The sequence below is a fragment of the Cetorhinus maximus genome, chromosome 14 (assembly GCF_964194155.1).
Source record: "Cetorhinus maximus chromosome 14, sCetMax3.hap1.1, whole genome shotgun sequence".
Taxonomy (NCBI): domain Eukaryota; kingdom Metazoa; phylum Chordata; class Chondrichthyes; order Lamniformes; family Cetorhinidae; genus Cetorhinus; species Cetorhinus maximus.
In genome coordinates this window covers 70690196-70716781 of record NC_135892.1, presented here as the reverse complement: position 1 = coordinate 70716781, position 26586 = coordinate 70690196, and the positions used below count along the sequence as shown (strand labels likewise).

At 39.4% G+C, this 26586-nt stretch overlaps 1 protein-coding gene across 1 annotated transcript in view; it reads right to left on the bottom strand.

Annotated features, from left to right (window-relative positions):
• The window catches only part of cenpf (centromere protein F), a 102362-nt gene that overhangs the window by 28778 nt on the left and 46998 nt on the right, over nucleotides 1–26586 (bottom strand). The window contains exons 9-15 of the mRNA XM_078557066.1: nucleotides 24540–24668; nucleotides 24026–24148; nucleotides 21637–21772; nucleotides 9568–13490; nucleotides 5005–7287; nucleotides 2076–2228; nucleotides 1401–1574 (exon numbers count right to left, since the gene is read on the bottom strand). Of these exons, the coding sequence (XP_078413192.1) occupies nucleotides 1401–1574; nucleotides 2076–2228; nucleotides 5005–7287; nucleotides 9568–13490; nucleotides 21637–21772; nucleotides 24026–24148; nucleotides 24540–24668 (6921 nt within the window). The remainder of the gene's footprint in view (nucleotides 1–1400; nucleotides 1575–2075; nucleotides 2229–5004; nucleotides 7288–9567; nucleotides 13491–21636; nucleotides 21773–24025; nucleotides 24149–24539; nucleotides 24669–26586) is intronic.

The following is a 26586-nucleotide window of genomic DNA, read 5'->3' as shown; positions in this document are numbered from 1 at the left end:
AGTTCTTAGGATTTTGCACATCAGGTGAGGTAAGAGTGACTACCCTTGACATCAAGGATGCATTTGACAGAGTGTCACAAGTATCAAGCAGCACCAGCAAAACTGAAGTCAATGGGAATCAGGGGGAACTCTCCACTGGTTGGAGTCACACCTAGCACAAAGGAAGATGGTTGTGGTTGTTGAAAGTCAATCATCTCAGTCCGGTACATTGCTGCAGGAGTTCCTCAGGGTAGTGGCCTATGCCCAACCATCTTCAGCTGCTTCATCAATGACCTTCCCTCCATCATAAGGTCAGAAGTAGGGGTGTTTGTGAATGATTCCACAGCACCATTCACAACTCCTCAGACACTGAAGCAGTCCATGTCAATATGCAACAAGGCCTAGACAACATTCAGGCCTAGGTTGATGACTGGCAAGTAAAATTTGAGCTAAACAAATGCCAGGTAATGACCATTTACAACACGAGAGAATCTAACTATCTCCCCTTGATATTCAACGGCATTACCATTGCTGAATCCTCCACTATCAACCTCTGGGGTGGGGGTTACCATTGACCAGAAACTGAACTGGACTAGCCATATAAATACTGTGGCTACAAGAGCAGGAAATTCTGCAGCAAGTAGCTCACCTCCTTACTTCCCAAGGCCTGTCCACCATCTACAAGGCACAAGTCAGGAGTGTGATGGAATACTCTCAACTTGTCTGGATGAGTAAAGCTCCAACAACATTCAAAGTTAACAACATCCAGGACAAAGCAGCCCACCTAACTGGCACCCCATCCACCACCTTAAACATTCAATCCCTCCACCACCAATGAACGCATAGCGGCAGCAGTGTGTACGACCTACAAGATGCACTTTAGTAACTCACCAAGGCTCCTTCCAAAGCACTTTCAAACCCACGATCTCCACCACCTAGGAGATGAGGGCAGCAGATGTATGGGAACACCACCACCTGCAAATTCTCCTCCAAGCCACACATCATCCTGTCTTAGAACTATATTGCCATTCCTTCACTATCGCCAGGTCAAAATCCTGAAATTCCCTTCTTAATAGCACCGAGTGTACCTACATTACATGGACTGCAGCGATTTAAGGCAGCGGCTCACCACGACCTTCTCAAGGGCAATTAAGGATGGGCAATAAATGCTGGCCTAGCCAGCAATGCCCACATCCCATGAATGAATTTTAAAAAATGATTCCCATGTTGCCGTATTACAGTCACCAAGTCCTAAAGGCAATTCACCGTATTAAGCTCTGTAATGGAGAGACACGGGGCTATGGACAGCTCTTGTATTTTGGAAGATTTCCAATACCAAGCTAATACAAAACTAATTGTTTGATTTTTGTCCGATCTCTGGATGAATCTTTTATCAACTCTGATTTAGGGCAATAATTTACCTGATCCTGTAAATCTTTAAGCACAGTTTGGTGCTCTTCTTGGATGCACCTTAGTCTTTGTTTATGTTCATCTACTTCCTTCTTCAGTACATCAGTGATTTGCATTTCATTCCGTAAATGCCCAACATCCTTTTCTAACTTGTATTTTTCTGATCGAGACATTTCTAGTTGCAACTAGAGATAAAAGCAATTTTACAATTACATCTGAAATATAACTTGCGATAATAACTTCAACACTATTTCCATTATTATATTCCATATTTTTAATTTGATTTTTCATGAAAACAAAGAATGGGACTTTTTCTCCTCCACCCAACTCTGTCACAAAGGAATAGAAATGTTGTTCTTGTTAGATTATAGTCCATGGTCACAACTAGTTTCCTATTACCTTAAAAATATGGCTTGGTTAACTTGTGACAAAAATATTGCTTGTGTACTTTCCAAAACTTTCCGACAAACAAAGCCTCTGTCTTATATCAGTATAACATTTTGTAAGCATTTATTTCTTATGAATAGAGAAAGTTTTATTTGCAACTAAGTATTTCTGTAGATAAATAATGACACAGCTGCACTAAAAATATATCTAGACTTTTTACACTTTTTTGTTGATTAAAATACAGGGAAAACATTGATCTTTGGAAAATGACAGATTGTTGGAGTTTTCTGATACTGAACCTTAAAGCTTTCTGTCCGATTTCTGAACTCTTCACATTCGGATGAAATGAACTTCTTCTCTGCATCAAATTCCTGCTGCATTTTCAGCATGTTTTCATTGGCTATGGATAAATCATCCTGCAGTTTACGGTTATTCTCTGTGAGATCATTGACCTAAAAGATATTATGGTTACTTATTAAACTAAATGTTATAGCATTTTGAAGAAGCTTATTAAGTATTTTTTTCAATCTTCATGATAACCTTTTGTATAGTTACATTGTATAACTCGGAAGAGTTAACTTGTATCAGCATCAAAATAGTCGGTTTAAGGCACTAGACAATAGCATGGGTTTTGCAGTCAGCAGCAAAATGACAGTGCTCGCTGCTGATGTTGAAGAAAGCTGCCCACAAAGATATAGTGATCTATTGTATGTATTTCTCCAGCCACAATGTTACTGTGAACCTGGCGCCAAGCCAAGGGATCTCTAGACATCCAGCAACATAGATGTTAACAGGGCAGAATAAGCAGCCAATTACACTGAAGAATTCTCAGACAACAAACAATGAAGTACAATGCACTAATTATACTTATCTTTACTTACCTTTATATAAATTTTACAGAAACTAAATCAAGAATACTTCATACACATTAGAAGCTGAAATATCATGAACAAACTTAAAAATATTAATGGAAAAATTTGACATTATTGAAATATAAAATTAATTTTCCAGGGGCAAAGAGGATGTTCAACACCAGTTATGAGTTAGTGCCCTGTTAAAAAGTTACACTTCATTAACAAGACCTAATTTACTCAGGGATTTTAACAGTAACATCACACTCTAAAAGGAGAAGTTCTCATCAGTTCAGTCATTTGTACAGATTGCTGTCTGCTTGGGCTTCAACAGCACATCCTGTGGAGGAGCAGGGAATCAACTGGCAGCAACTTTTGTATTTCTGCATTAACTGCATGTGTGTGGATGCCAAAAGTTGCTGTCAGTTTCATAAGGCAATGACAGTGAACACCGATAGTTTTGCAGTTATCAAAACTGCAATATCTGGGCTAATATATTACTGTTCCTATTCTAGAAACCAGCAAGCCAAAATACTTGTATAACTAATTCCTTAATCTTGGCCAGCCCATGTGGGGAAGTTAAGAGTTAGAAAAGGGATAAAAAAAAAAGATATGAACAGCTTTTTTACTTCAGCGAACAGTTAAACATGACAGCATCTGTCTTATCGTGTTCATCTGAGTTATGAGGTCAATAATATTGCTTTTTATGCTAACTCAACTTTAAAAAAAAACTGTAGCTCAAAACTGCAAGTTCTGGTATTTATATAAAGTCAGGGAACAACAAATGTTCTCTTGCATCCCACAAAACTCCCCTTGTTTGCCGGTGGTTATAATGACATTGAGCCTTAGTCACCTAGGTCCACTGTCCATATTGCCTTCCTTAACCCCTCCGTTCTTTCTCCATCTCCTCTTTTAAAAACCATCTTTAAAATTCACTACCCAGAGGGGTGCAGCGTTATGCATCCCTGTGCCAGAATGATACAGCCAATGATAGCCCAGATATTGGGCTTAGAGCCTCAATATAATGACCAGTTTCTAGGCCACTTTATTGGTCGCCCTCTTAATCTCTCTCTTTTGAGCTCAGTATCAATTTTCCTTATACTTTTGAAGCACTTGTTTCTACATTAATGATGCTGTATAAATACAAATTATTGATATTGTTGTAGCAATGTTGGTCATGGTATGCGCTAGTTCAGTTAATGGCTGATTTTCTTAATTTGTAAATATTTTTGTCAAAAAACTGAAACTACAGAATTCGCCGACAACTAAAGAACAATGAAACTACTGCAGGTCATTCAACAGATTTAAAAAAAGGTTAAAAGGAATAGTTAACAGGAATACAGGGTGAAATATTTGAGTTATTCAAGAAGTTGGCTCACTATCACCTTCTCAAGGGCAATTAGGGATGGGCAATAAAAATGCTGGCCTAGCCAGCGAAGTCCACATCCCGTGAAAGAATAAAAAACAAAATTCACAGCATTTTGACTGTGATTCAATAGTTTAATAATGGCAAGTGAAGCATAAAATAAATAGATAAATGATTTAAAAATTAAACTTCCCGTTAAATTGACAAATCTATGGCGAAAGTCCCAGGATAGCTGAAGTGTAGAGATCATATAAATCATGAAGGAGTGATCATACTGAGCCAAGTTTGGTATTTAATAGCCTAATGACAGGACAGAGAGAAGTAGAAAGTTACAGTATTTGTTTTAACAGCAATTAAAAACAGAGTAGACTTTGAAGCAGTTCAGAGAAGGTTTACTTGACAGATTCCTGGCATGAAGGGGTTAGCTTATGAGGAAAGATTGAACAGCTTGGACCGATACCCATTAGGAGTTTAGAAGAATAAGAGGTGAACTTACTTAAACATACAAGATCCTGAGGGGACTTGACAGAGTGGGTACTGAGAGGATGCTTCCCCTTGTAAGGAAACCTGGAACTAGGGAACACAGTTTAAAAATTAGGGGTCTCCCATTTAAGCCTGAGATGAGGAGAATTTCTTTCTCTCAGAGGGTCATTCATCTGTAGAATCATCTTCCCCAGGGAGCAGTGGAGGCTGGGTCATTGAACATATTCAAGGCTGAGTTAGATTGATTTTTGATCAACAAGGGATTCAAGGGTTATGGGGGGCAAGAAGGAAAGTGGAGTTGAGGACACAATCAAATCAGCCAATATCTTATTCAATGGTGGAGCCAGCTCAAGGGGCCGAATGGCCTACTCCTAATTCTTGTGCGCTCTTGTAACTTCTGTATACATTCATTCTAAAAGACTTTGAAGTGAATGTGGGGAAGAGTATTAAATGTCAAAATATACATCTATTATTTACAGAAAAGTCACCTAAAGAGCTAATTAAGTATTTTTGGTGAAATTGCTATACCTGACTAAGAAGTGCAGAAGCTTGTAACTGAGAAACTTGTAGTTCATTTCGTAGTTCCTTTTCAGAATTTTCCTTAGTCTCTTGCATGACCCTATACCTAGCTGAGAGATCTTGTGCTGCTTGCTGAGATTCAGCTGCTGTCGTCTGCAAGTCCTTCCTTTCTCTCCTTAAATTCTCCACTTCAATATGCAAGTTACACAAATCCACGGAATCTTTTTGCTTCAACTGCTCCAGATCTGCAATCTGTTGCTGAAGTTTATCTTTTTCTTCTATGTGCTTATTCACCTGCTGTTGAATTACTTGAAGATCTTTACTGAGTATTGTATTTGCAGACTGTAGCTCCACGTTGAACTCATCAGTTTCATGAATTTGGTTGGATAACCGGATCTTTTCACATTCTAAATGTGAATTTTGATTGAGGTAATTTTTCTCATTTTCTCTCAGTTTTTCCAACTCTTTGTGACACTTGTTTACTTGTTCATTTAAATGGCCAATTTGAGATTGTAGCTCATTAACAGAACTTTCATAAGCTTCAGTCATTTTGAGTTTTTCATTTTCAACTGTTTCGCATTTTCCTGACAAATTTGAGCAATGAGTTTCTAACTTTTCCTGACTTTGTTGCAGTTGTTTCTCTAAAGCTTGTTTCTCAGAGAAGAGAGAATTAAGGTCCATAGTCAATAGCTTCAGTTTCTCAGTAATTGCTTCCTTCTCTTCCTTTACTATCTCAACCTGCTCCTTTGCAGTTTCAGCTTGCAATATTATTTGCTCCATATTTTCTTCAGAGGTCTGCAGCTCCCGCTCAAGTGCCTCAATTTTGTCTTGAAGGGAGTCTGCTTTTCGTTCACTGATTTTGAGTTTTTCAGCCATATGTCGACTTTTATTCTGATCTGCTTCAATGCGCACCTTAAGTTTCTCAATGGCAGGCCGCATTTCAGCTACTTCTGCCTTGGTGGAGTTCAACCTTCCTGCAAATTCCCCTTTTTCCAACTGAGAGGACTCCAAGGATTGGAGTAGCTTTAACTTTTCACGTTCTACAATATTAATCTTGTTTTGCATGATTTCAGTCTGCTCCAGCATGGATAAATTTTCCTTCTTCAACTGATTCAGTTGCTGCTGCAATTCCTCCCTTCCTTCTGTGTCCAACATAGCATTCTTCTCCAAATATTGGACTTCCTGGATCATGTCTCCCTTTTCCTTTGAAACTTTCTCCATTTGTTCAGCAACAGCTTGTAGCTGACTGGTTAGTTTCTTTACTTCAGCTTCAAGCCCCCAGATGGTATTAGAATCATAGATTTTTTCTGCTTCAAGCTCTTGAACTTTTGCCTCTAGCTTTTTACCGGTTTGCTCCAATTCATTATTTGTCTCAGCTAAAGTGCTAAGCTCCTGAATAACCCCATTATTTTCTGTTTCAAGCTCAGTCAGCTTTTCTGCCTGAACAGAAATGGTCCTTTGACTTGATTCAAGTTCTTTTTCCAAAGACTGCTTTCTGATCTGCAATTCATCCAGGCCAACTTCCATTTCAAGGATATGTTTTTCTAAGTTAGCTTTATCTGATTTAGCTCGTTTCAGTTCATTTTCCAGTTCAAAGAATTGTTCATTCTTGTCTTTTTTATCTACCTCTAAGCTTTCCAACATCTTGGTCACATCAGACAATTTATTTTTGTCCACATTCAGCTGTAGTGAAATATTAAGGAGTTCTTCCTCCAGGTTTTTTACTTTGTCAGAAAGATTCTGATTTTCAAGAGCTGAGGACTTCAACTCATTATGTAGACAGTGCTTCTCCTCTTCAAACAACAGCATTTTCTTTTCTAACTTGGTGTAAGCAGCAGCTTTGAAAAACAGTTCATTTTGATGGGTTTCTAGCTTGGATCGCAAATTCTCCATTTCACTGAGTAGTACTTCAGTTATTTTCTTATTTTCTTCATCTGGAAGGAGATGCAGAATTTGTCCAGACTGTAACTGAGAGCCAATAGAGATTTCATGGGTAGATTGGCAATCCACTGGAACACTAACTTCCTCATTAGCTAAATGTATCTGTTCAACTATGTGCTCTCGTTTTGTGTTACTTTCATTCAACTCATCGTCAACATCCTTGCTTATGTTCTCAGCATTATCAAAATGTATGGTGCAGTATACAGGATTTTCTCCTATAGTGCCAGATTGCAAACTAGCTTTCTGCTCCTTTTGTACATTACTGTCAGGGGTCACATTTAGACTATGAACCAATTCCAATTGATCGGTGACCAAAGTCATCTCTCTTTGTTGTTTCTTTGAATCAGTATGCTTTAAATGAAAAACAAAAATAGTTGTAATTAAACATATCAATCTTTGTAAGCCAAAAAGACAATTGACAATTTTAAGTATGTATGGCCAAACTTGATATATAAAACATTGTAATGATATAGCAACATATAAATAATAAAAACAAAATTATTCCATAAAAACTACATTGCTAGATTATTCCTGCTATCTTAAGTATTTCTCACACTCTTACCTTTTATTAAAAAGGTGGTTCTAAGTACTTTTGAGATGTCCTAGATGAGTGACAGGCTCAATTGAAATATAATTTTTTTCTAGAAATACGCATACTAGTGATACTTTCGAGACCAGTACATGTTGATAAAAATGTCCAAATTGTCAAACTGACTATTCAAAACCAATGCTAAATTTTTAAATAAGTATACATATTATTTAATTTGAACCTCAATTGAGGAGATTTTCAATATTATAAGTGGAGAGCAAGTTTTTTTTTATATTTTATATTTTTTTTATAATAAATATTTTTATTCATGCTATCATTCTAAGGGCACTTAGAAAATATCAAATATCAACGGGATTAGACAAAGTCAACATGGCTTTATGAAAGGGAAATCATGTTTGACAAACCTACTGGAGTTTTTTTGATGACATAACGAGCAGAATCGATAAGGGACAGCCAATGGATGTGGTGTATTTGGATTTTCAGAAAGCTTTTGCTAAAGTCCCACATAAGAGGTTAGTGTGTAAAATTAAAGCACATGGGTTTGTGGTAATATACTGGTATGGATTGAGAATTGGTTAGCAGACAAAAAACAGAGTAGGAATAAATGGGTCTTTTTCGGAGTGGCAGGCAGCACCAAGTGCTTGGGCCCCAACTATTCACAAAATATAAAAATAATTTGGATGAGGGAACCAAATGTAATATATCCAAGTTTGCTGATGACACAAAACTCGGTGGGGGTCTGAGCAATGAGAAGGGTGTTAAGAGGCTTCAAGGCAATTTAGACAGGTTGAGTGAGTGGGCAAATACATGGCAGGTGCAGTATAACGTAGATAAGTGTGAAGTTATCCACTTTGGTAGGTAAAACAGAATGGCAGAGTATTATTTAAATGGTGATAGATTGGGAAATGTTGATGTACAAAGGGACCTGGGTGTCCTTGTACACCAATCACTGAAAGCAAGCATGCAGGTGCAGCAAGCAGTTAAGAAGGCAAATGGTATGTTGGCCTTCATTACGAGAGGACTTGAGTAAGGATGTCTTACTGCAGCTGTACAGGGCCTTGATGAGACCACACCTGGAGTATTGTGTGCAGTTTTAGTCTCCTTACCTAAGAAAGGATATACCTGCCAGAGAGGGAGTGCAGCGAAGGTTCACCAGACTGATTCCTGAGATGGCAGGATTGTCATATGAGGAGAGATCAGGCAGACTAGGCCTGTATTCACTGGAGTTTAGAAGAACGATAGGAGATCTCATTGAAACATATAAAATTCTAACAGGGCTGGACAGACTGGATGCAGGGATGATATTTCCTCTGAGTGGGGGGGGTTCTAGAACAAGGGGTCACAGTCTCAGGATATGGGGTAGACCATTTAGGAGTGAGATGAGGAGAAACTTCTTCCCTCAGAGGGTGATGAACCTATGGAATTCTCTACCACAGAAGGCTGTGGAGGCCAAGTCACTGAATATATTTAAGAAGGAAATAGAAAGATTTCTGGAGTCTAAAGGCATCAAGGGGTATGGGGAGGGTGCAGGAGTATGTCGTTGAGATAGAAGATCAGCCATGATCAAATTGAATGGCGGCGCAGGTTCAAAGGGCCGAATGACCTACTCCTGCTCCTATTTTCTGTGTTTTTATGTATTCCATAGCTTGACAAAACAAAACAAGTGTTTCATGGAATTTCAGCTCTCCTGATGGCTCATTGGTTGATACACATTCTGTATCGTACAGAAGAAAGATCACAGGCTCCAATTCCTTCTTTATAATTTCAGATTGAGCGACAAAAGGAGCACCACAAATGGACTGACTTAACTGGGATCGCCTGCAGGGGAAAGGGCTAGAAAGCTATGATTGCTATTTCTGAATACCATTTTATAGTCACTGCCGGAAGGAAAGACTTGTTTAGTGATGCTGGTTAGGGATAGAACCAAGCACAGCTGCGATTCCCTCCATGAACCAAAAAAATGTTTTTCAAGAGTTATGGCATATACTTAATTTAATAACTATAACATTTACGATCCTCCTTTGAACACAAATTACATATTTCAATATTTAGTAACTACAATATTGATTTTTATTATTCACCTTATGTGGAGTACTCTCTTCAGAAAGGTAGCTGGTATACAGCAATGACTGAGCACTGAGGTCCAGAGATTGAAGCTGGATCCTCGCACCTTCTAACTCTGCAGACAGCAATTCAGTCTGCTGTTTCTGTGCTGCCAACTTGTTTTCCATCTCAGTTGTTAGACTGGTTAACTTCAGCTGCCATTTCTCAATTTCAAATAAATGCTGTTGTTTGAGAGATTCAAGTTCTTGTCTTGTTGCAGCTAAGTTTTGATGCAATTCCCGAGCTTGATCTGCAGAATTTTGCTGTTTCTGAAGTTGTTCTCTGAGCAATGTAAGGGACTGCTCAGAAGTCACAGAACAACTTTCCAGTTCTACTATTTTCATTTTCAGTTGAGCATCTTTAACAGAAATGGTAGCCTGGTCATTTACAGTCAAATTGGTTGAATTCTCTTTTAGCTGCTGCTGGAGTAAAATTACTTCATCACCTTTTTCCTGAATCACCTTCTCTAGCTGCTCCAAGTGCTCTTTCTGCTCCGACATATGAATGTGTGCACTTTCTAGTGCTGATTCAAGTGCTCTCAACTGAGATTGCAGTGTTTCTTTTTCAGTCTTTGTTCCGGATAAAGCAGACTGGGTTTCCATCAAGTTACTTTGTAATTTGGACAATTCTGTCTTTAATTCTTCCACGAAATCATTACTTTTCTCAATTGTGTTTAAAAGGCTTTTCTTTTCACCTGATGATTCATTCTCAACAACTTTGTCAGCCATCTGTTTCTGTTCTGGACTGTATTGATGCCTAATTTCTTGGGGTGCAACCGTTTCTTCTTCTTTTTCAGCTTTGTATTCTTGAGCACCTATATCAATAATTTTGTGTGTTAAATCTACTTCAGTCAACAGTGAAGCCTTTTCAGTTTCCAGAGCTGCAATAACAGACTGTAACTCAGACACCATCGAGTTGTAATGTGCTTCCTGTTCTGTACTTCTTTCAATTTCACTCTTCAAATCCTCAATAGTTTTCTTCTGCATAGCTATCTGTTCCATCAAAGATTCTTCTCGATTTTTGCCTTCAATGAAATGCAAGTGCATAGTTGATAATTCAGACTGTATTTTACTCAAGTCCTTCTGTAAAAGTGTTCTTTGTTCCTCACTCTGTTGCAGAGTATTCTCCATATTGCTCAAAGTAATTTGCATTTGTGCTTTTAACTCATGATGTCGAGATTCCATTTGAGATTCAATGTCACTATTACGACTCATTAAGTCACTTATCTGTATTTCAGACTGAAACAGCTTCTCTTGAAGCTCTTTTATTTCTTTTTCTTTTATCTGACATTGCTTCTCTGCATTCTGGCTTTTAGTAAGCTGGATTTCCAAGGAATGAAGGTGATCAAGATCCTCTTTTTGTTTTTCAAATTCACTCTTCAGCTCTTCAATAGTTTGCCTCTGTAGAGTTATTTGTCCCAGCAATGATTCTTCATGGTTCTTGCTTTCACTAAATTTCAATTCCATAGCTTCCATCTCTGTCTGCAGTGCACTTAATTCTTTCTCCAGAAGAGTCCTATTCTCTTCACAATGCTGAAACTTACTCTCCACATTGCTATTCTCAGTTTGCATTTGCTCTATTTGGGAAATATAAGATTCTAAAGAGGCCTCTTTATCTTCAAGGTCCATCTGGAGAAGCTGGAGTTGAGCTTGAAGTTTCTGAAGTTCCGTTTCTTTTGTTATTACTGCATCCTTCAATTGGTCTGAAATATGATTTTTCTCTGCTATTAACTTATTGTTTTTTATGTTTTCGGACTGCACTATAATCAAATCATTTTCAAGATTTTCTAATTTTGTTGCAAAAACAGCTTCTTTTTCAGCTTGCTTTCTTATCAGATGTGTCAATTGTTCTTTTTCTTGAAGTAATTCATTGTGCTCTTCCAGTATTTTATTTTGCCTTGCATAAGATTCAGAAAGTTCCTTTTTTAAATGATCAATTTCTTCCATCTTCTCTAGCTGTGCCTGTAGGCACTCTATTTCTTCAATCATTGCTTTAATCTTTTCCTCATAGTCTATAATTTTAGCATTATATTCAGTAGAACCCTCAGCATGGCTTCTTTCCAGCTCCTCTACTTCTGTAATTTTCTTCATTAATTCCAGTGATCTCTCACGTAACTGCTTTTCCAAGAAGTCTTTGCTTTCTTCCAAAGCAACACATTTTTCTTGAAGATTCTTTAATTCTTCTTCTAACACTGCATACTGATGCATTAATCCATCTTCCCTAGTGTCCTTTTCATTTATCTTTTCCAATAATTGTTTAATATCATTTTCTTTGTCTGCTACAGTGTTTTGCAGCAATCTTTGTTTTGAAGTTAGTTCTTCACACAAAGTTTTAAGCTCTTTAAGTGTGTTCTCTTTAGTGGCAGCTTCTTCTTCATATTTTTTGGTCTGCTCTTGCAGCGCTGTTTCATTCCTTTTCACAACATCAGTAAAACTAGAATTCACTTTGTTCAATTCCATATTTTCCTGCATCACAGTATTGATGGAGTCTTTCAGTTCTTCATTTTCCTCAGTAAGCCGTATGAGTTCTTTTTCCTTTAAACTAATTAACTCTTCTTTTTCCTGAATGCACTTTTCAAACTGAAGACAAGCTTCCAGCTTTGCTTCTAACTCCTTGTTGGTTATCTGCAAACATTTAAAATTATTCATATTGGTCTCAAGTTCTTGTGCAATATTTTGAATAGATTTATCTTTCTCAACTATGGTAAACTGTAACGCTTCAGCATGTTGCATTTTCAGCTGATGAATTTCTTGCTCCATTTCTGCTTGCAAGTTCTCATATTTATTTTCTGTCTCCTCACATTGTTCTTCCAATTCTTCTTTCAGTTTTAGTAGGGTTTCATACTTGCTCTCCATCTCAGACCGTTGTTGTTTTTCAAGCTTCAGAGAGGATTCTTGACAAGTAATCTGCTCCTTGAAGGTAGAGATATTGTGTTGGTAACTTTTTAGTGTTGACTTTATATTTTCAACTTCAAGATTGTCAAGTAAGCTTTTTTCATACTCCTGCATTAAATGATTTTTCTCTGCTTCAACCTTGGCAAGATGCTCTTCAAGATTATTTGTGGTCTGCAAAATTTGGTCCTTCAAATTCAAAATCTCAGTTTCCTTCAGTTCAATCAAGCAATCTTTTGACTTTGCCAAATTACTGACATTTTCATAATCAGCACAGAATACACGTTGAGACTCTTCTAATTCCACAACTTTGTCGGTTTCTTGTTGCAATTTTTTCTCCAGTTCAGCTATCTGTGCTGTTAGCTGAGAAATGCTCAAGTTCAGGTTTTCTACTTCCTTTCCATATTTTTGTTCCTCTTGCCTTGCTTTTTTCATGAATTCTTCAAAGGCCTGCTTCTGTATTTCTAACTCAGATGTTTTGTTATTGAGCATATTCTTAAGATGATCAGTCTGGCTTTGCAAATTCTCCTTTTCATCTTCAAGAGACTTAAGTTTTTCAGATTGCTTTTCACTCTTGCACCGATAAACCTCTAGATTCTGCTCTTGTTGTTGATTTTTATTTAAAGAAACTTCAAGACTTTGTTCCAATTCTTTAATTTTGTTTTCCATTACTCCCTTTTCACATTGTAAATTATTTACAACATGCATATTTTGCACCTTCCACTGAGCCAGGGAACTACTTTCTTCCTTTAGTTCTTGAAATGCCTTTTCCCTTAATTGCATATTTTTTTGTAGTTCTTCAATTTCATTTTCCATTATACCAATCTGAACATTCAGCTGTTCCACATTTCTTTCTTTCTCTTTCCCATCCTTAAAAGCAGAGTCAAGTTCCATTTTCAGATGAGAAATTTGTTGTTCAAGGTCTTTTGTATTCATACACATTGACTTGCTCTGTTCATCTAGTTTTTGTTGTAGATTTTTTATCTCAGCTTCCTGAACAGTGTTCTTACCTAAAAAGGTGAAAAGGTACATAGAAATAAAAAGGCACAATTTCATCAGCAAATCAAAACTCAAGATAAAAAAAGTGAAGTCACACTGCAACTGAGTTAATTAATATTCAAAATGCTATGTTTATCACATTTGTGGAGAAGGAAGATTTGCTCTGTGTGCTGTGGGTAAGAAGTTGTTAATGCGTTCGTTCGATACTGTTTTACAATTAAGGAAATCTAACCACATCACACTTCAATAAAATGCACTTACTTTTGCAATTTGGTGAATGGTGAGAGAATTTGATGAGAATGAGAGAATTCTGAGTGTTTTAAAGCTTGATCAATTTCTGAAATCTAGTAAAGTTTTGCATTTAGCACTTAAACTCTCTTTAACAGCATTAGTCAATGGTAAATAATCTGCCTGTTAGTGGCAGTTGCAGTTAATTAGTTGACTAGATAAAATGGTTACCTGGTCAGCAGGGGCAGACTCAGGTCTTTGGAAATGCTGGCTAGAATAAATATAGGAGGCCTTTGTTAACAAATGGAGGCCAGCTCAACAGAGTACAGCTTCTACAGAATACTTAACTGGGAATTTGGTGAGTGAGGGAAAGGTGCTGTTCTTTTTTTAAATAAGGCAAGCAGCAGTCTGAGAAAGGGAGCAAGAGACAGTGAGACTTGAAGCCTAGAAGCATTGATGAAGTGAGCAGTTAGATGATTGGTTGGTGAGTTTTATAAGAACATAAGCAGGAGTAGGCCATTCAGCCCCTCAAGCCTGCCCCGCCATTTAATAAGATCATGGCTGATCATTATGGGTTCTTTTCTCCAAACTAGTCAGTAGTTTCAACTAGGATCAAGGAAAGAGGAACTTGAAACAATCATTATCAGTAGGGAAAAGGTATTAGGAAAACTAATGGAACTAAACCATAGGAATATATAACTTAGGAGCAGGAAAGGCTGACCCGTCCCCTGTACGTGAAGACCTGCATCCTAGAGTCTTAAAAGAAGTAGCAGCAGAGAAAGTGGATGCACTGCTTGTAAATTTCTAAAATTCCCTAGGTTCTGGAAAGATCCCACCGAATTGGAAATCTGCAAGTGTAAAGGCATTAATCAAGAAAGGAGGGAGAAAGAAAATTATAGGCCAATGTACCTAATGTCTGTCATTCGGAAAATGCTGGAATCCACTATTATGGAAATAGTAGCAAGACATTTAGAAAATCATAATACAGTCAGGCAGAGTCAACATGGTTTTACGAAAGGGAAACCAAGCTTGACAAATTTATTAGAGTTCTTTGAGGCTATAACAAGCAAGGTGGATAAATGGGAACCTGTAGGTTACTGCACAAAATAAAGAGCTCATGGTGTTGCGGGGGGGAAATATATTAGCATAGATAGGGGATTGCCTAACTAACATGAAACAGTCAGAATAAATGGGACATTTTCAGGTTGACAAACTGTAACTTGGCAGGTGTCACAGGGATCAGTGCTGGGGCCACAACTATTTACAATCTATACAATGGTTTGGATGAAGGTACAAAGTAGCCAAATTTGCTGACAATACATAGCTGAGAAAGCCAATTGTGAGAAGGACATTCAGGTGCTTAACTGGCCAATCAGAGCCCAACAGATCTTCAGTGCTCAGCAGTGCCACCAGGGAGGCAGTGCCTACTGCCTGTAATGCAGCCATCTGAAGTCCAGGGTCGCCATGGGGTCCATGTCAAGAAATCCACACTTACCTTCTTGGGGAACGGGGAAGTCAGGAACTCAAGTCCTGACAGCCCTCGTAGGTTTTGCACATGTGCGGGCTTGGAGCAATAGGGCTCGGCCATCCTGACACGGTGCACCTGTATAAAAAGAAAAAAAAAAATGGCGCCATAGTCGAGAGAGTCCCAGGCAGGGGGCAAGGAGAGGGGACAGGAAGTGGTCCCAAAAAAGGAGTCACAGGCAAGGGACAGAGACAGGGAGAGGTCCCAGTTAAGAAGAAAGAGGAGCAGAGAAAAGCTCTATGCAGGAAAAGGGCTGCGGCTGACAGACCTTTAAGTGGTGAGGGCTCAGGAAAAGCCCGGAAAATTGAATAAGGCAACAGAAGGTTGGTGACTCTGTGCTGTAGGGCAAAGTAGTTTGGAGCAGTAGTATTCTGTTCAGCGCAACCGAAGAGCCAAAGTTGTGCTTGTGAGTTGGTGCTTGTGTGCCTACTCGGGAATCCAAGGGAACAGAGCCTCAGGAGACAAGACTGAAACCCTGCGAGGTGTGCCACCATTGAGGCTGTCCGAGTTGGAGCAACTTCTGGAGAAAATTCCAAGGCAAGGTCTTCGAAGGTGAAAACTGGTTGACTCAGTGTTTAGTGACATTTAGGTGGGTTGTTGAGAAATCTTTGCAATCCGTTATGGTCTTATTTCCCTGTCAGGAAACCAACAGGGTTTGCTTTTTGGGTTTCCTGCATGGCAAGTCCCCCACCAGGGCTGAGAGGGCTACCAGCTTCTCTCTCACCTGATTAAATGCCCCCTAGCCACCAAACTCACCATGAAGGAGAGCATTAAATTCCACCCAAAGAGTCTGCAAAGAGGTATAGATAGGTTATGTGAATGAGCAAAAATTTGGTAGATAAGAGTATAATGTGGAAAAAAGTGAGGTTGTCCACTTTGGCAGAAAGGTTAGAAAAGCGGAATATTATTTAGAAAGCGAATATGGAAAGCTGTGCTACAGAAGGATCCTACATGAAGCACAAAGTCAACATGTAGGTATCGCAAGTAACCAAAAAAGGCAAATGGAATGTTGACCTCTATTGCAAGGTGGATTGAGTATAAAAGTAGGAACATCTTGATACAACTGTATAGGTGCGGCCTCACACGCCCTGAAGTACCACATACAGTTTTGGTCTCCTTATTTAAGGAGATATACTTGCACTGCAGACGGTTCAGAGAAGTTCACTAGGTCGATTCCTGGGATGAAGGAGTTGTCTTTTGAGGAAAGGTTAAGCAGGTTAGGCCTATACTCATTGGAGTTTAAAAGAATGAGGTGATTTTACTGAAACCTATAAGATTCTGAGGGGGCTTGACAGGGTAGATGCAGAGAGGATGTTACCCCTCACAAGAGAACCTTAAACTAGGGGGCAGAGTTTCAAAATAAAGGATCTGCCATTTACGATGGCAATGAGAGGGAATTTCTTCTCTCAGAGGCTTATTAATATTCAGAATTCTCTACCCCAGCAAGCAGTGGAGTCTGGGTCACTCAATATATTCAAGGCTGTGCTAGACAGGTTTTTAATTGACAAGCGAGGCAGAGGTTATGGTGAGCAGGCAACAGTCAGATCAGCTATGTTCTTATTGAATGTTAGAACAGGCTCAAGAGACCAACTAGCCTACTCCTATTTCTTATGTTCTTATGTAAATAACAGACTTACTAATTCATATATTTTGTATTATTCCACAAATGCCTTGTTCTGAATTATTATTCTAAAGTTGACAATGGAATAATATCCTGTCCTAATGATTGGAGAATCATCCATATAGACTTATCAAACAGCAGAATTAAAAACTGCCAGTCTAACTCTGTGGCCCAGGTTTTGCTGTGGAAATAAGTATTAGCTTTCGCCATCATTACTTCACTGAAACTAACTGCAACTTAGGGAGCTCAAACAAGTGCAGAATAATGTAGGAAACCAGAAGCTGCTGTCAGTGAGTCTTTGCTCCTCCATAGGATGCACAAAGAGGTTCCCACAGACTGCTATCCCCTTGCAATCATAACGGGAACTTCTACTCTTAACGCTGGTCTTGCTGTAAAAACCCTAGAAAAAGTTACATCTTGTTGAATGAGGTGTTAACTGAGTTTTTAATGTCATTAACTTCATCATTATTGCTAAACACCCTCACTGGCCTGGAAAAATTAATTTTATATTTATAGAATGCCAGATTTCTTCACTATGGTTAAAAATTCCTCATTTTTGAAAAATCTTTTTTGCGCTTTTTAATAATTTTATTCATCTATATTTTAGCTTCTACCTTAATACAGACATACATTTATTTCACTATATGAAAATTTAAATTAAAAGTGAAGGATTTTAAATGCTTTTTACTTCCTAGTTTGCAGTAGGTAAATATTTCAACTTGGTTACTTGCTGACATCATTGCTGCTGTGTCCCCCTAACCTGGCACCATGCCAGAGATCACTAGCTCTTAGTGGCAGGTAGCTTTGAGGTCAGTGGCAAGCTCCATTGCTTTGCTTCTGACCACAAAATCCATGCTTAATTCTTCTATTATTAGTTTTCTTTTAAAAGACTTTCATTATTGAGTTTATAGTCTCAAGTTAGTACAGCAGTTAAGAATTAGAGCTTTTTGTTTTTACATTGCCCTATTAATTAGAGAACTTGTTGTAAAAGCATTAAAGTAGCAATTTAAACTCTCCTAATCATACATATTAAAGGATAGAGAGGAATCTTTTGCCAAGGCATCCACCATTGCTGTTCACTGGCCTGCCACTGGGAGGTGTACAAGGTAAAGGATTAACTCACGCTTCAAATTTTCCTCCCTCCTTATGCCTAGCCATGGGAGTGCCTAGCCATCACTTGGCATTTCTCACAGATGATATTAAGATGAATGCAGCCATTCTACTACAAGTTGATCATAACATTTTAAAATAAGAAATGCCATGTTTCTTGTTTTTAGATACACAAACTTATATTGACAGTGCCATCTCTCCTCAGCTTCCCAACATGGCAACATTATGTAGAGTTACTTAGAAAGTTACATAATACACAATTCTAATTGTAATACATTGGAAATAATTTAAATCATTACACATTTTATTCTGCGCTCCATTTTGCACTCTCTTAATTACCAATAGACCAGATAAAGGACATTTATCCTTGCCAATTACTCTTGAAATAGCAACCAAGGTTTTGATTTTAAATTTCTAGCATTAGCAGAGTATTTTTAACCTTTAGCTGAAACTTTAAACTTAAAAGTAGAAAAAAACTGAGAAGCAAATTAAAAACAAAATTCTATACTAATGAACCAATTCACATGGTTAAGTTGAAAGGTAAGGGAGAAATGGGTGGATAAAATGTTTAATACTATTTAGGCAAAGAAGCAACACAGCTTTGTAGGAATCATCTGAGCTTTCAGTTTTATTTTCCCTTGCCAATAGGAACCTATTATTTCAGATCTGCATACTTGGCAAGGAGCTAGTCAGCTGGCTATGAAATCATGGGCAGAATTTTGCCCTTGATAGGCGGGCGGGCCCCACCAGCTCGATGGCGGGTGGGCAGCTGATTGCCGCCACCGAAACGGGCCCCGCCGCCATTTTAAGTGGGCGGGCCAATTAAGGCCCAAACAGCGGGCTGCCCGATGGGAAGCGCTATTCGCTTCCTGTGCGGGCAGGGATTCCCCAACTGTCAGTGTGCTCTTTCGCACATGCGCGCAAAAGAGCGCACATCCCCCTGAGGCTAAGTGCTGTCTGAGGGAGAGCGCTGAAAGTTTTTGAAAGTGTAAAAATAGAAAAATAAAAAAATTAACATGCCCCCCTCGTGTGACAATGTCACACGAGATGGGACATGTTAATAAATATCACAGAAACTTTATTAAAGATTTATAAAATCGACATGAAACCTCATCCCACTGGTGGATGAGGTTTCATGTTTTTTCAGAAGCCCGCTGGGGCTCCTGGCCTGCCCGCCAGCCTGAAGGTTGGACAGGCAGGGCCTTTAATTGATTTAACTACCCTGTCAATGGCCTCAATTGGCCATTGACAGGTCAGGGGCGGACAGATGATTTTGCTGTCCCCCCCCCGCCTTCCTGAATATTTAAATGGGGCGGAATGACATCGGTCATCCCACGTCAGTTTCGCGTCGGCGAGCGGACCCCACCCCCAGCTCGCTGACGGAAAAATTCTGCCCCACGAGTGATCAAACCTAAAGAAAATCGGAGTAAGCTCGCAACCTTCAGTATTTTTTTTCTAACTCGTCCCAACAAGTGGAAAATATCCCACCTCCTGACTTGTGCCTTGTAGATGATGGACAGGCTTTGGGGAGTCAGGAGGTGAGTTACGCGCCAAAGAACTTCCATCCTCTGACCTGCTCCAGGGATACATCCAACCAGTGTTGGAAATCCTAGATACAGTATTGGAAACTTTCACAGAATCACACAGTGCAGAAGAGGCCCTTCGGCCCATCGACTCTGCACTGACACATGAGAAACACCTCACCTACCTACCTAATCCCATTTACCAGCACTTGGCCCATAGCCTTGAATGTTATGACGTGGCAAGTGCTCATCCAGGTACTTTTTAAAGGATGTGAGGCAACCCGCCTCCACCACCCTCCCAGGCAGTGCATTCCAGACCATCACCACCCTCTGGGTAAAAAAGATTTTCCTCACATCCCCCCCATAACCTCCTGCCCCTCACCTTGAACTTATGCCCCCTTGTGACTGACCCTTCAACTAAGCTGCTCCCTATCCACCCTGTCCATGCCCTCATAATCTTGTACACCTCGATAAGGTCACCCCTCAGTCTTCTCTGCTCCAACGAAAACAGCCCAAGTCTATCCAACCTCTCTTCATAACTTAACTGTTTCATCCCAGGCAACATCCTGGTGAATCTCCTCTGCACCCCCTCCAGTGAAATCACATCCTTCCTATAATGTGGAGACCAGAACTGCACACAGTACTCCAGCTGTGGCCTCACCAAGGTTCTATACAACTCCAACATGACCTCCCTAATTTTGTAATCTATGCCTCGATTGACAAAGGCAAGTGTCCCATATGCCTTTTTCACCACCCCAATAACATGACCCTCCGCCTTCAGAAATCAATAGACACACATACCAAGGTCTCTTTGTTCCTCGGAACTTCCTAGTGTCGTGCCGTTCATTGAATACTTCCTTGTCAAATTACTCCTTCCAAAGTGTATCACTTCACACTTTTCAGGGTTAAATTCCATCTGCCACTTATCTGCCCATTTGACCATCCCGTCTATATCTTCCTGTAGCCCAAGACACTCAACCTCACTCTTAACCACCCGGCCAATCTTTGTGTCATTTGCAAATTTACTAATCCTACCCCCCACATAGTCATCTGTGTTGTTTATATAAATGACAAATAATAGGGGACCGAGCACAGATCCCTGTGGTATGCCACTGGACACCGGCTTCCAGTCACTAAAGCATCCTCCTGTCATCACCCTCTGTCTCCTACAACTAAGCCAATTTTGAATCCACCTTATCAAAATTACCCTGTATCCCATGTGCATTTGTTCTGGAATCTGATTAAAAGCTACGTAGTTCAGCAAAAGATGCGGATCACTGTTTTAACAGAGCTGCACAAAATCAGTCCCATAGCTAATTCATGGAAACACAAAGCAGTTGGGCTCAAAAACTGCAGTTTAAAATGAAGGTATCCTCCATTTAATAGCACATTTATGTTTTAGCGCAGTTTGTTAATTAGGGGCATTCCCTAAAGAGTGATATCTCCATTTTCATTTTAGCACATGCTCAGTCCTTTTTTTTTTAAAAAGCAAACCACCACTTATCCCTCACCATCTTCCCGCTTCCCTCCCCTTCCTGACCTTTCTTCTCGCTGCATCCCCACCCAACCATCCTGCTCATTGACCCTCCTCTGAATCCTTGCTGCTTCCCACCTCCCTCGCTGTCCTTCTGTGACCCCCCACCCCCACTGTCAGGGCTCGCGAGAGGGAGGGAGCAAGTTGGGTGGCAGAGAGCAGCAAGCAGAAGGGAAGCAGTGCGTGAGAGGGTGAGGGGAGGGAAGAGGCAAGTGGGAGGGTTGGAAGAGGCAGCAAGCTAGAGGCAGGAATCAGCAAGCATGAGGTAAGTGGAAACAGTTAATAAGCTATTAAGGCTTCTTAAGTTATTAAGAGTTAGTGAGAGGAGTTTTGGGCTAGTTAGGTTCAAGGCAACCAGTAAGTTTTTAATGTAAAAATTACAGATCAGGAACATAACCCACCCTTATTACATGTTTGCTGATGGTTAAGTAGTTTTCATTTAGCATGCTGTTTTTAGGGAAATATTAGTAGTGCTAAACCAGGGATAGCTATATCTTCTACAACGGAGCAGATTCTTACATAATTCTTTTTAAAGCCAACTCAATGGGGAATATTTAAGTTAATCAATTTGTTAAATGTTATACATTTCACATAGCTATTGATTAAAGAGTTTTACTTTTCATCTCTTCCCCAAAATTCCAGGTATGGTTGAAATCCTGTTTGGTCTTCTTTAATTCATCTTCCAGTTGGTGAACTTGTGTAGAATTCTGATGAAGTTGCTTGCTAAGACAGTTTCTTTCCTCCTGAATATTCTGTCAGGAAAAAATTGTTAGTGAAACTGCTTCTATATCAAATTCATAATTCAAGAGAATCTGAATAAACAGCTGAATAAAATTTATTTGAATCATTTAAAAATGATCACGAATAACTGTTACTATTTATTATTAAGGTGCTTACAAAGGAACTTCTTAAAAAAAATGCCCAGGATCACCTGCTTCGACCATACTTTAATCTATCTGCCATTCAAACCCTCATCAATGCCTCTGTCACTTCCAGACTCAATAATTCCAATGCTCTCCTGGTAAGATTCCCATTCTTCCCCTTCCCTATGCTTCAGTTAATCGAAAACTCTACTATTTGTAACCTATTCTGCACAGGTCCCACTCATCCACTACCCCTGTACTCCATGACCTATACTGGCTCTCTCCCCTCACCATGGCTCAAATTTAAAATTTCACTTTTACACAGAATCGACATTTTCTTTCCTTATAACCTCCAAACCGTTCAACTCTCCCACTCTCAATCAAATGCTCTGTTCCTGATTCCGTTTCTTGTGTATCTTCTCTTCTCTCCATGCTTCCCACCACTGCTGACTTCAGCTGCGTAGGTGCTGCTATCAAGTTCCCTTACTGAACTTCTCCAGCTTCCTGCAATCTGTAGTGACCAAGTGAGGAAGGGTCAAATGGCTTCCCTCTTTGCCCTCTCCTCCCAACTGGTTTTTTGTTGGAAAAGGATATACTTGCCAATTCAGTGAGTAATTAACTATTTACACACTGTGGTCATTAAAAAAAACAATAGCACAGGTTTTCTTGAGTTGAACAAAGAAAGAACTTAGCTTTATTATACTTACACCGATCTAAGTAAAACAATAAAGCATGCCCCAACTTTCATATGCAGACACACAAAGTTCACACACATACACAGGTACAATGTGGGGAAGGATAGGCTGGCTTCAAGCTGAATTCAATGGTCTGAGCGCTTTCGATTTAAAGATGTAGATGCTGGAGTTGGTTATTCTTTGGGAGATGGTAGTGCTAGGTTGGATTCCTTTTAAGAAATTTGTATGCAGCAGGGCATCCCTAGATGATCGCAGTCAGCAAACAGTGTTCAAAGCTTACCAGGTGAGAATCTCAGTAATGGTCACCATGAAACTATCACCAATTATTGTAAAAACCCATCTTGTTCACTAATGTCCTTCAGGGAAGGAAATCTGCCATCCTTACACGGTCTGGCCTACATGTGACTCCAGATCCACAACAATATGGTTGACTCTTAACTGCCCTCTGAAGTGACCTTGCAAGGTCAGTTCATGGGAAATTAGGGACGGGAATAAATGCTGGCTTTGCCAGCAATGGCACATCCCACGAATGAATAAAGAGAAAAAAAAAAAATTGGGAAAAAATGGATGTGGGAGGGACCCTGCTTTGTTTTTCTCCCTAAGCTGTTTGCTCTCAATTCTTCTGAGAAAATGTGCTTAAAACATACAAAGAGTTGACTTATCATGTTAGCTTCCTTTCCAACTGCCAGGGGATTAACAAAAAATAAAGTCAGTTTATTCTAAAGGTGACTTTATCAGCTCATGTCTGGAAAGCTATTTTACCTAGGGTCTCATTGTCCAAGTGATTAGTCTTAATGACCCATCTCCAACAGTTGAATACCTCAGTTGATTGCCATAGATGATGAGAAAGGAGATGTGAGCCCTTCATGCTCCACTGAAGTGATTGTCTTTGACGGGTTTTGCAGACAGACTGACTCCAGTCCAATGAACTGGAATGTGGAATGTATAGTAAGGCAAATTGGAGTTAGCCATCTTGGACTCTGAGTTCAAAGCACTTTAGTTTCTGTGTTGTTAAAAAGTCTTTTTTTTAAGTTTAATTCAGGTTCCTAGGCAGTGGATTAAAATGATTATTTAGCATAAAGCACATCTTCATGACACATCTTTTAAGTCTCCTCTTAAGCCCACCTCTGACTAGTTCCTCCTCATACTTCCTAATCTATCATTTGGAACAGAATCATTTCTTCTTCATGCTTCAGGATGTTTTCTACATTAAAGACTCTATTTCAATACAAGTTATTGTTGATATAGCAGGTAGATTGAATACTGGTGATTTAGCCTTTCTCATTCTTTGAGTGCTGCCTAGCCTTGATACCCAAATGAGCATAAAACCATATAGCAAGGAAAAAAAGAGACCAACACTTTTATTTTAAAGACTTAAAGTACAAAACTGCAAAGTAAAACTGACCATCCTTCCAAAATACAATTTGAATTGTTTACTCAATCTTACTTCAAGCTTTTTTATCAGATCATTTTCCTTCGTCTGGTTTTCCTTCAGCATTTGGTTAGAATGACATAATTGCTGCCTAATTTCCTCCAGTTCTCTTTCTAGTTTCTGTCTGTGTGCTGATACCTGTAACCAGGAAATATAATTTCAAATGTTAATTATTTTTTGATCTCTAACTGCCCACAGGTAAAACACAAATATTTTTAAAGATTAGTTCTCCTAAATAGAAAATAATTATAACATACCTGAATGGAAACCTTAACGAATGGACTTAAACCCCAGGCCTGAAACACCTGGTGCACCAAAATGAATAAATTTACCTATTATCTAAATCACAGTTCACATTGGCTTTAATGCACAACAAGGGAATTCGACATCCTGAGATTGGGTAAATTTAGTGCTTAATAAATTGGGCAAAAAAAAGTCTAAATGTGTAATTAAGTGGGTTAATTCAGATAATTCAATACTACAAGTTGTATACATTAAATACATCAATTTTGAGTTCAAAAATACGTACTTTATCAATCTCCAACTGCAGAACATTATAATCATTTTTAGCTTGCTGTAACTCCTGGTTCAGTTTACTTTTCATTTGGCTAAATTGTTGATCCAGGCTCTGAAGAGAGTGTTGCTGATGAGAAAGCTCCTGCATAACAAATGATATTTAAGAGATTAAGTACACAAACATCATTACTTAAAATTAGATTAGTAAACACACAGCACACTTCATTATTTTAGAAATCAAATGCTAAACATCACAATTATGTACAATTTGTGTCAACACCTCATCCATTGGGGTAACTTAAATTTGTTATCTGTGTCAGATGGAAAAACTTTACAAGAACTCAGTCAAGCACTGGTACTCCGAAATTACAATCATATGTTATTGCATTATTCTGGAACCGTTGTAACTTCTTGTTGGATAATGTTGTGCAGAAAGATTCAGCTGTGGGGCCTAATTGCTGTATAGATGCTTATAACCTGTTTAACTTATCCTCAGTAGTATGGCTGGTGAGATGGTAAATTCAATGAATTGTGGATTTAAATCTGCCCCAGTATTCTTGTGATGTCAAAAAATACATCTTTATTCGTTCATGGGATGTGGGTGTCACTGGCAAGGTCAGTATTTGTTGCCCACCCCACCACTGCCCTTGAGAACATAGGCCAGGATTTTCTGACCCCGCTGCAGTGGGTTCCCCCACGGCAGATGCAGCGAGCCATTCAAATGTGCGTTTACTTCAAAATTTGGCAGATGGAGTTTAACATGGATGAGTGTGAGGTTATCCATTTTGGTCGGAAGAATAAAAAGGTAACTTATTATTTAAATGGAGAGAAACTTCAGAATGCTTAAGTGCAGAGGGATCTGGGTGTCCTCGTGCACAAATTGCTGAAAGCTAGTATGCAGATACAGCAGGTAATAAGGAAGGCAAATGGAATTTTGGCATTTATTGCTAAAGGAATAGAGTATAAAAATAGGGAAGTGTTGTTGCAACTGTACAAGGCATTGGTGAGACCTCACCTGGAGTACTGTGCACAGTTTTGGTCCCCTTACTTGAGGAAGGATGTAGTTGCACTGGTGGCAGTTCAGAGGAGGTTCACTAGATTGATTCCAGAGATGTGGGGCTTGTCTTATGAGGAGAGATTGAGCAGTTTAGGCCTATACTTGCTAGAATTTAGAAGGATGAGAGGAGATCTAATTGAGGTATATAAGATGCTAAAGGGGACAGACAAAGTAAACGTGGAGCGGATGTTTCCCCTTGTGAGGCATTCTAGAACGAGAGGCCACAGTTTTAGGCTAAGGGGCGGTAGATTTAAATCAGAGATGAGGAGGAATTACTTTTCTCAAAGGGTCGTGAATCTGTGGAATTCACTATCGCAGAGTGCAGTGGATGCCAGGACGCTGAATAAATTTAAGGAGGAGATAAGGCAGACTTTTAATTAGTAATGGGTTGAAAGGTTATGGGGCGAGGATGAGAAATTGGAGTTGAGGCGGAAATGAGATCAGCCATGATCGTAATTAATGGCGGGGTAGGCTCGAGGGGCTGAATTGCCTATTCCTGTTCTTATGTACTTCAGCAGGACCGGAAGATCCCACCAGATGGGGGGAAGCCAGAAAATTCCAGCTGTGGTGTTTATTATTCAATCGCAACGATCACATCACCTAATCATATTGCAGGACACTCACTAACATGCTTCCCTTTTTCTTGTAGGAGAAAGTGGCACACAACAGGAGGCAGCAGGAATTAATGGGGGAGGTGGGTGGAAGAAGAAGCTGCCTGTGTGTTATTCCCATAGAGGAGACAGTGCTGGACATTATGTCAAGGGCCACCGCTGAATGCCATTCTCCGTCTCCTCCTCTCTATTCAAGCAACTTGTCCTGTTCTGTGTGACCTCTGCTCATTCTCCCAGTAATGCTCGATGCCAGATGAAGCCCTACTATGCCACCTACTCCTGGGTGCAATTCGTTTGTGCACAAGCCTTTAAGTCACCAAAAAGTACTTGTGCACCTGCCAGCCAAGTCCTGTGGACAACTGAAGCTTTAAACAAGTAAGGAAAAGCACCCA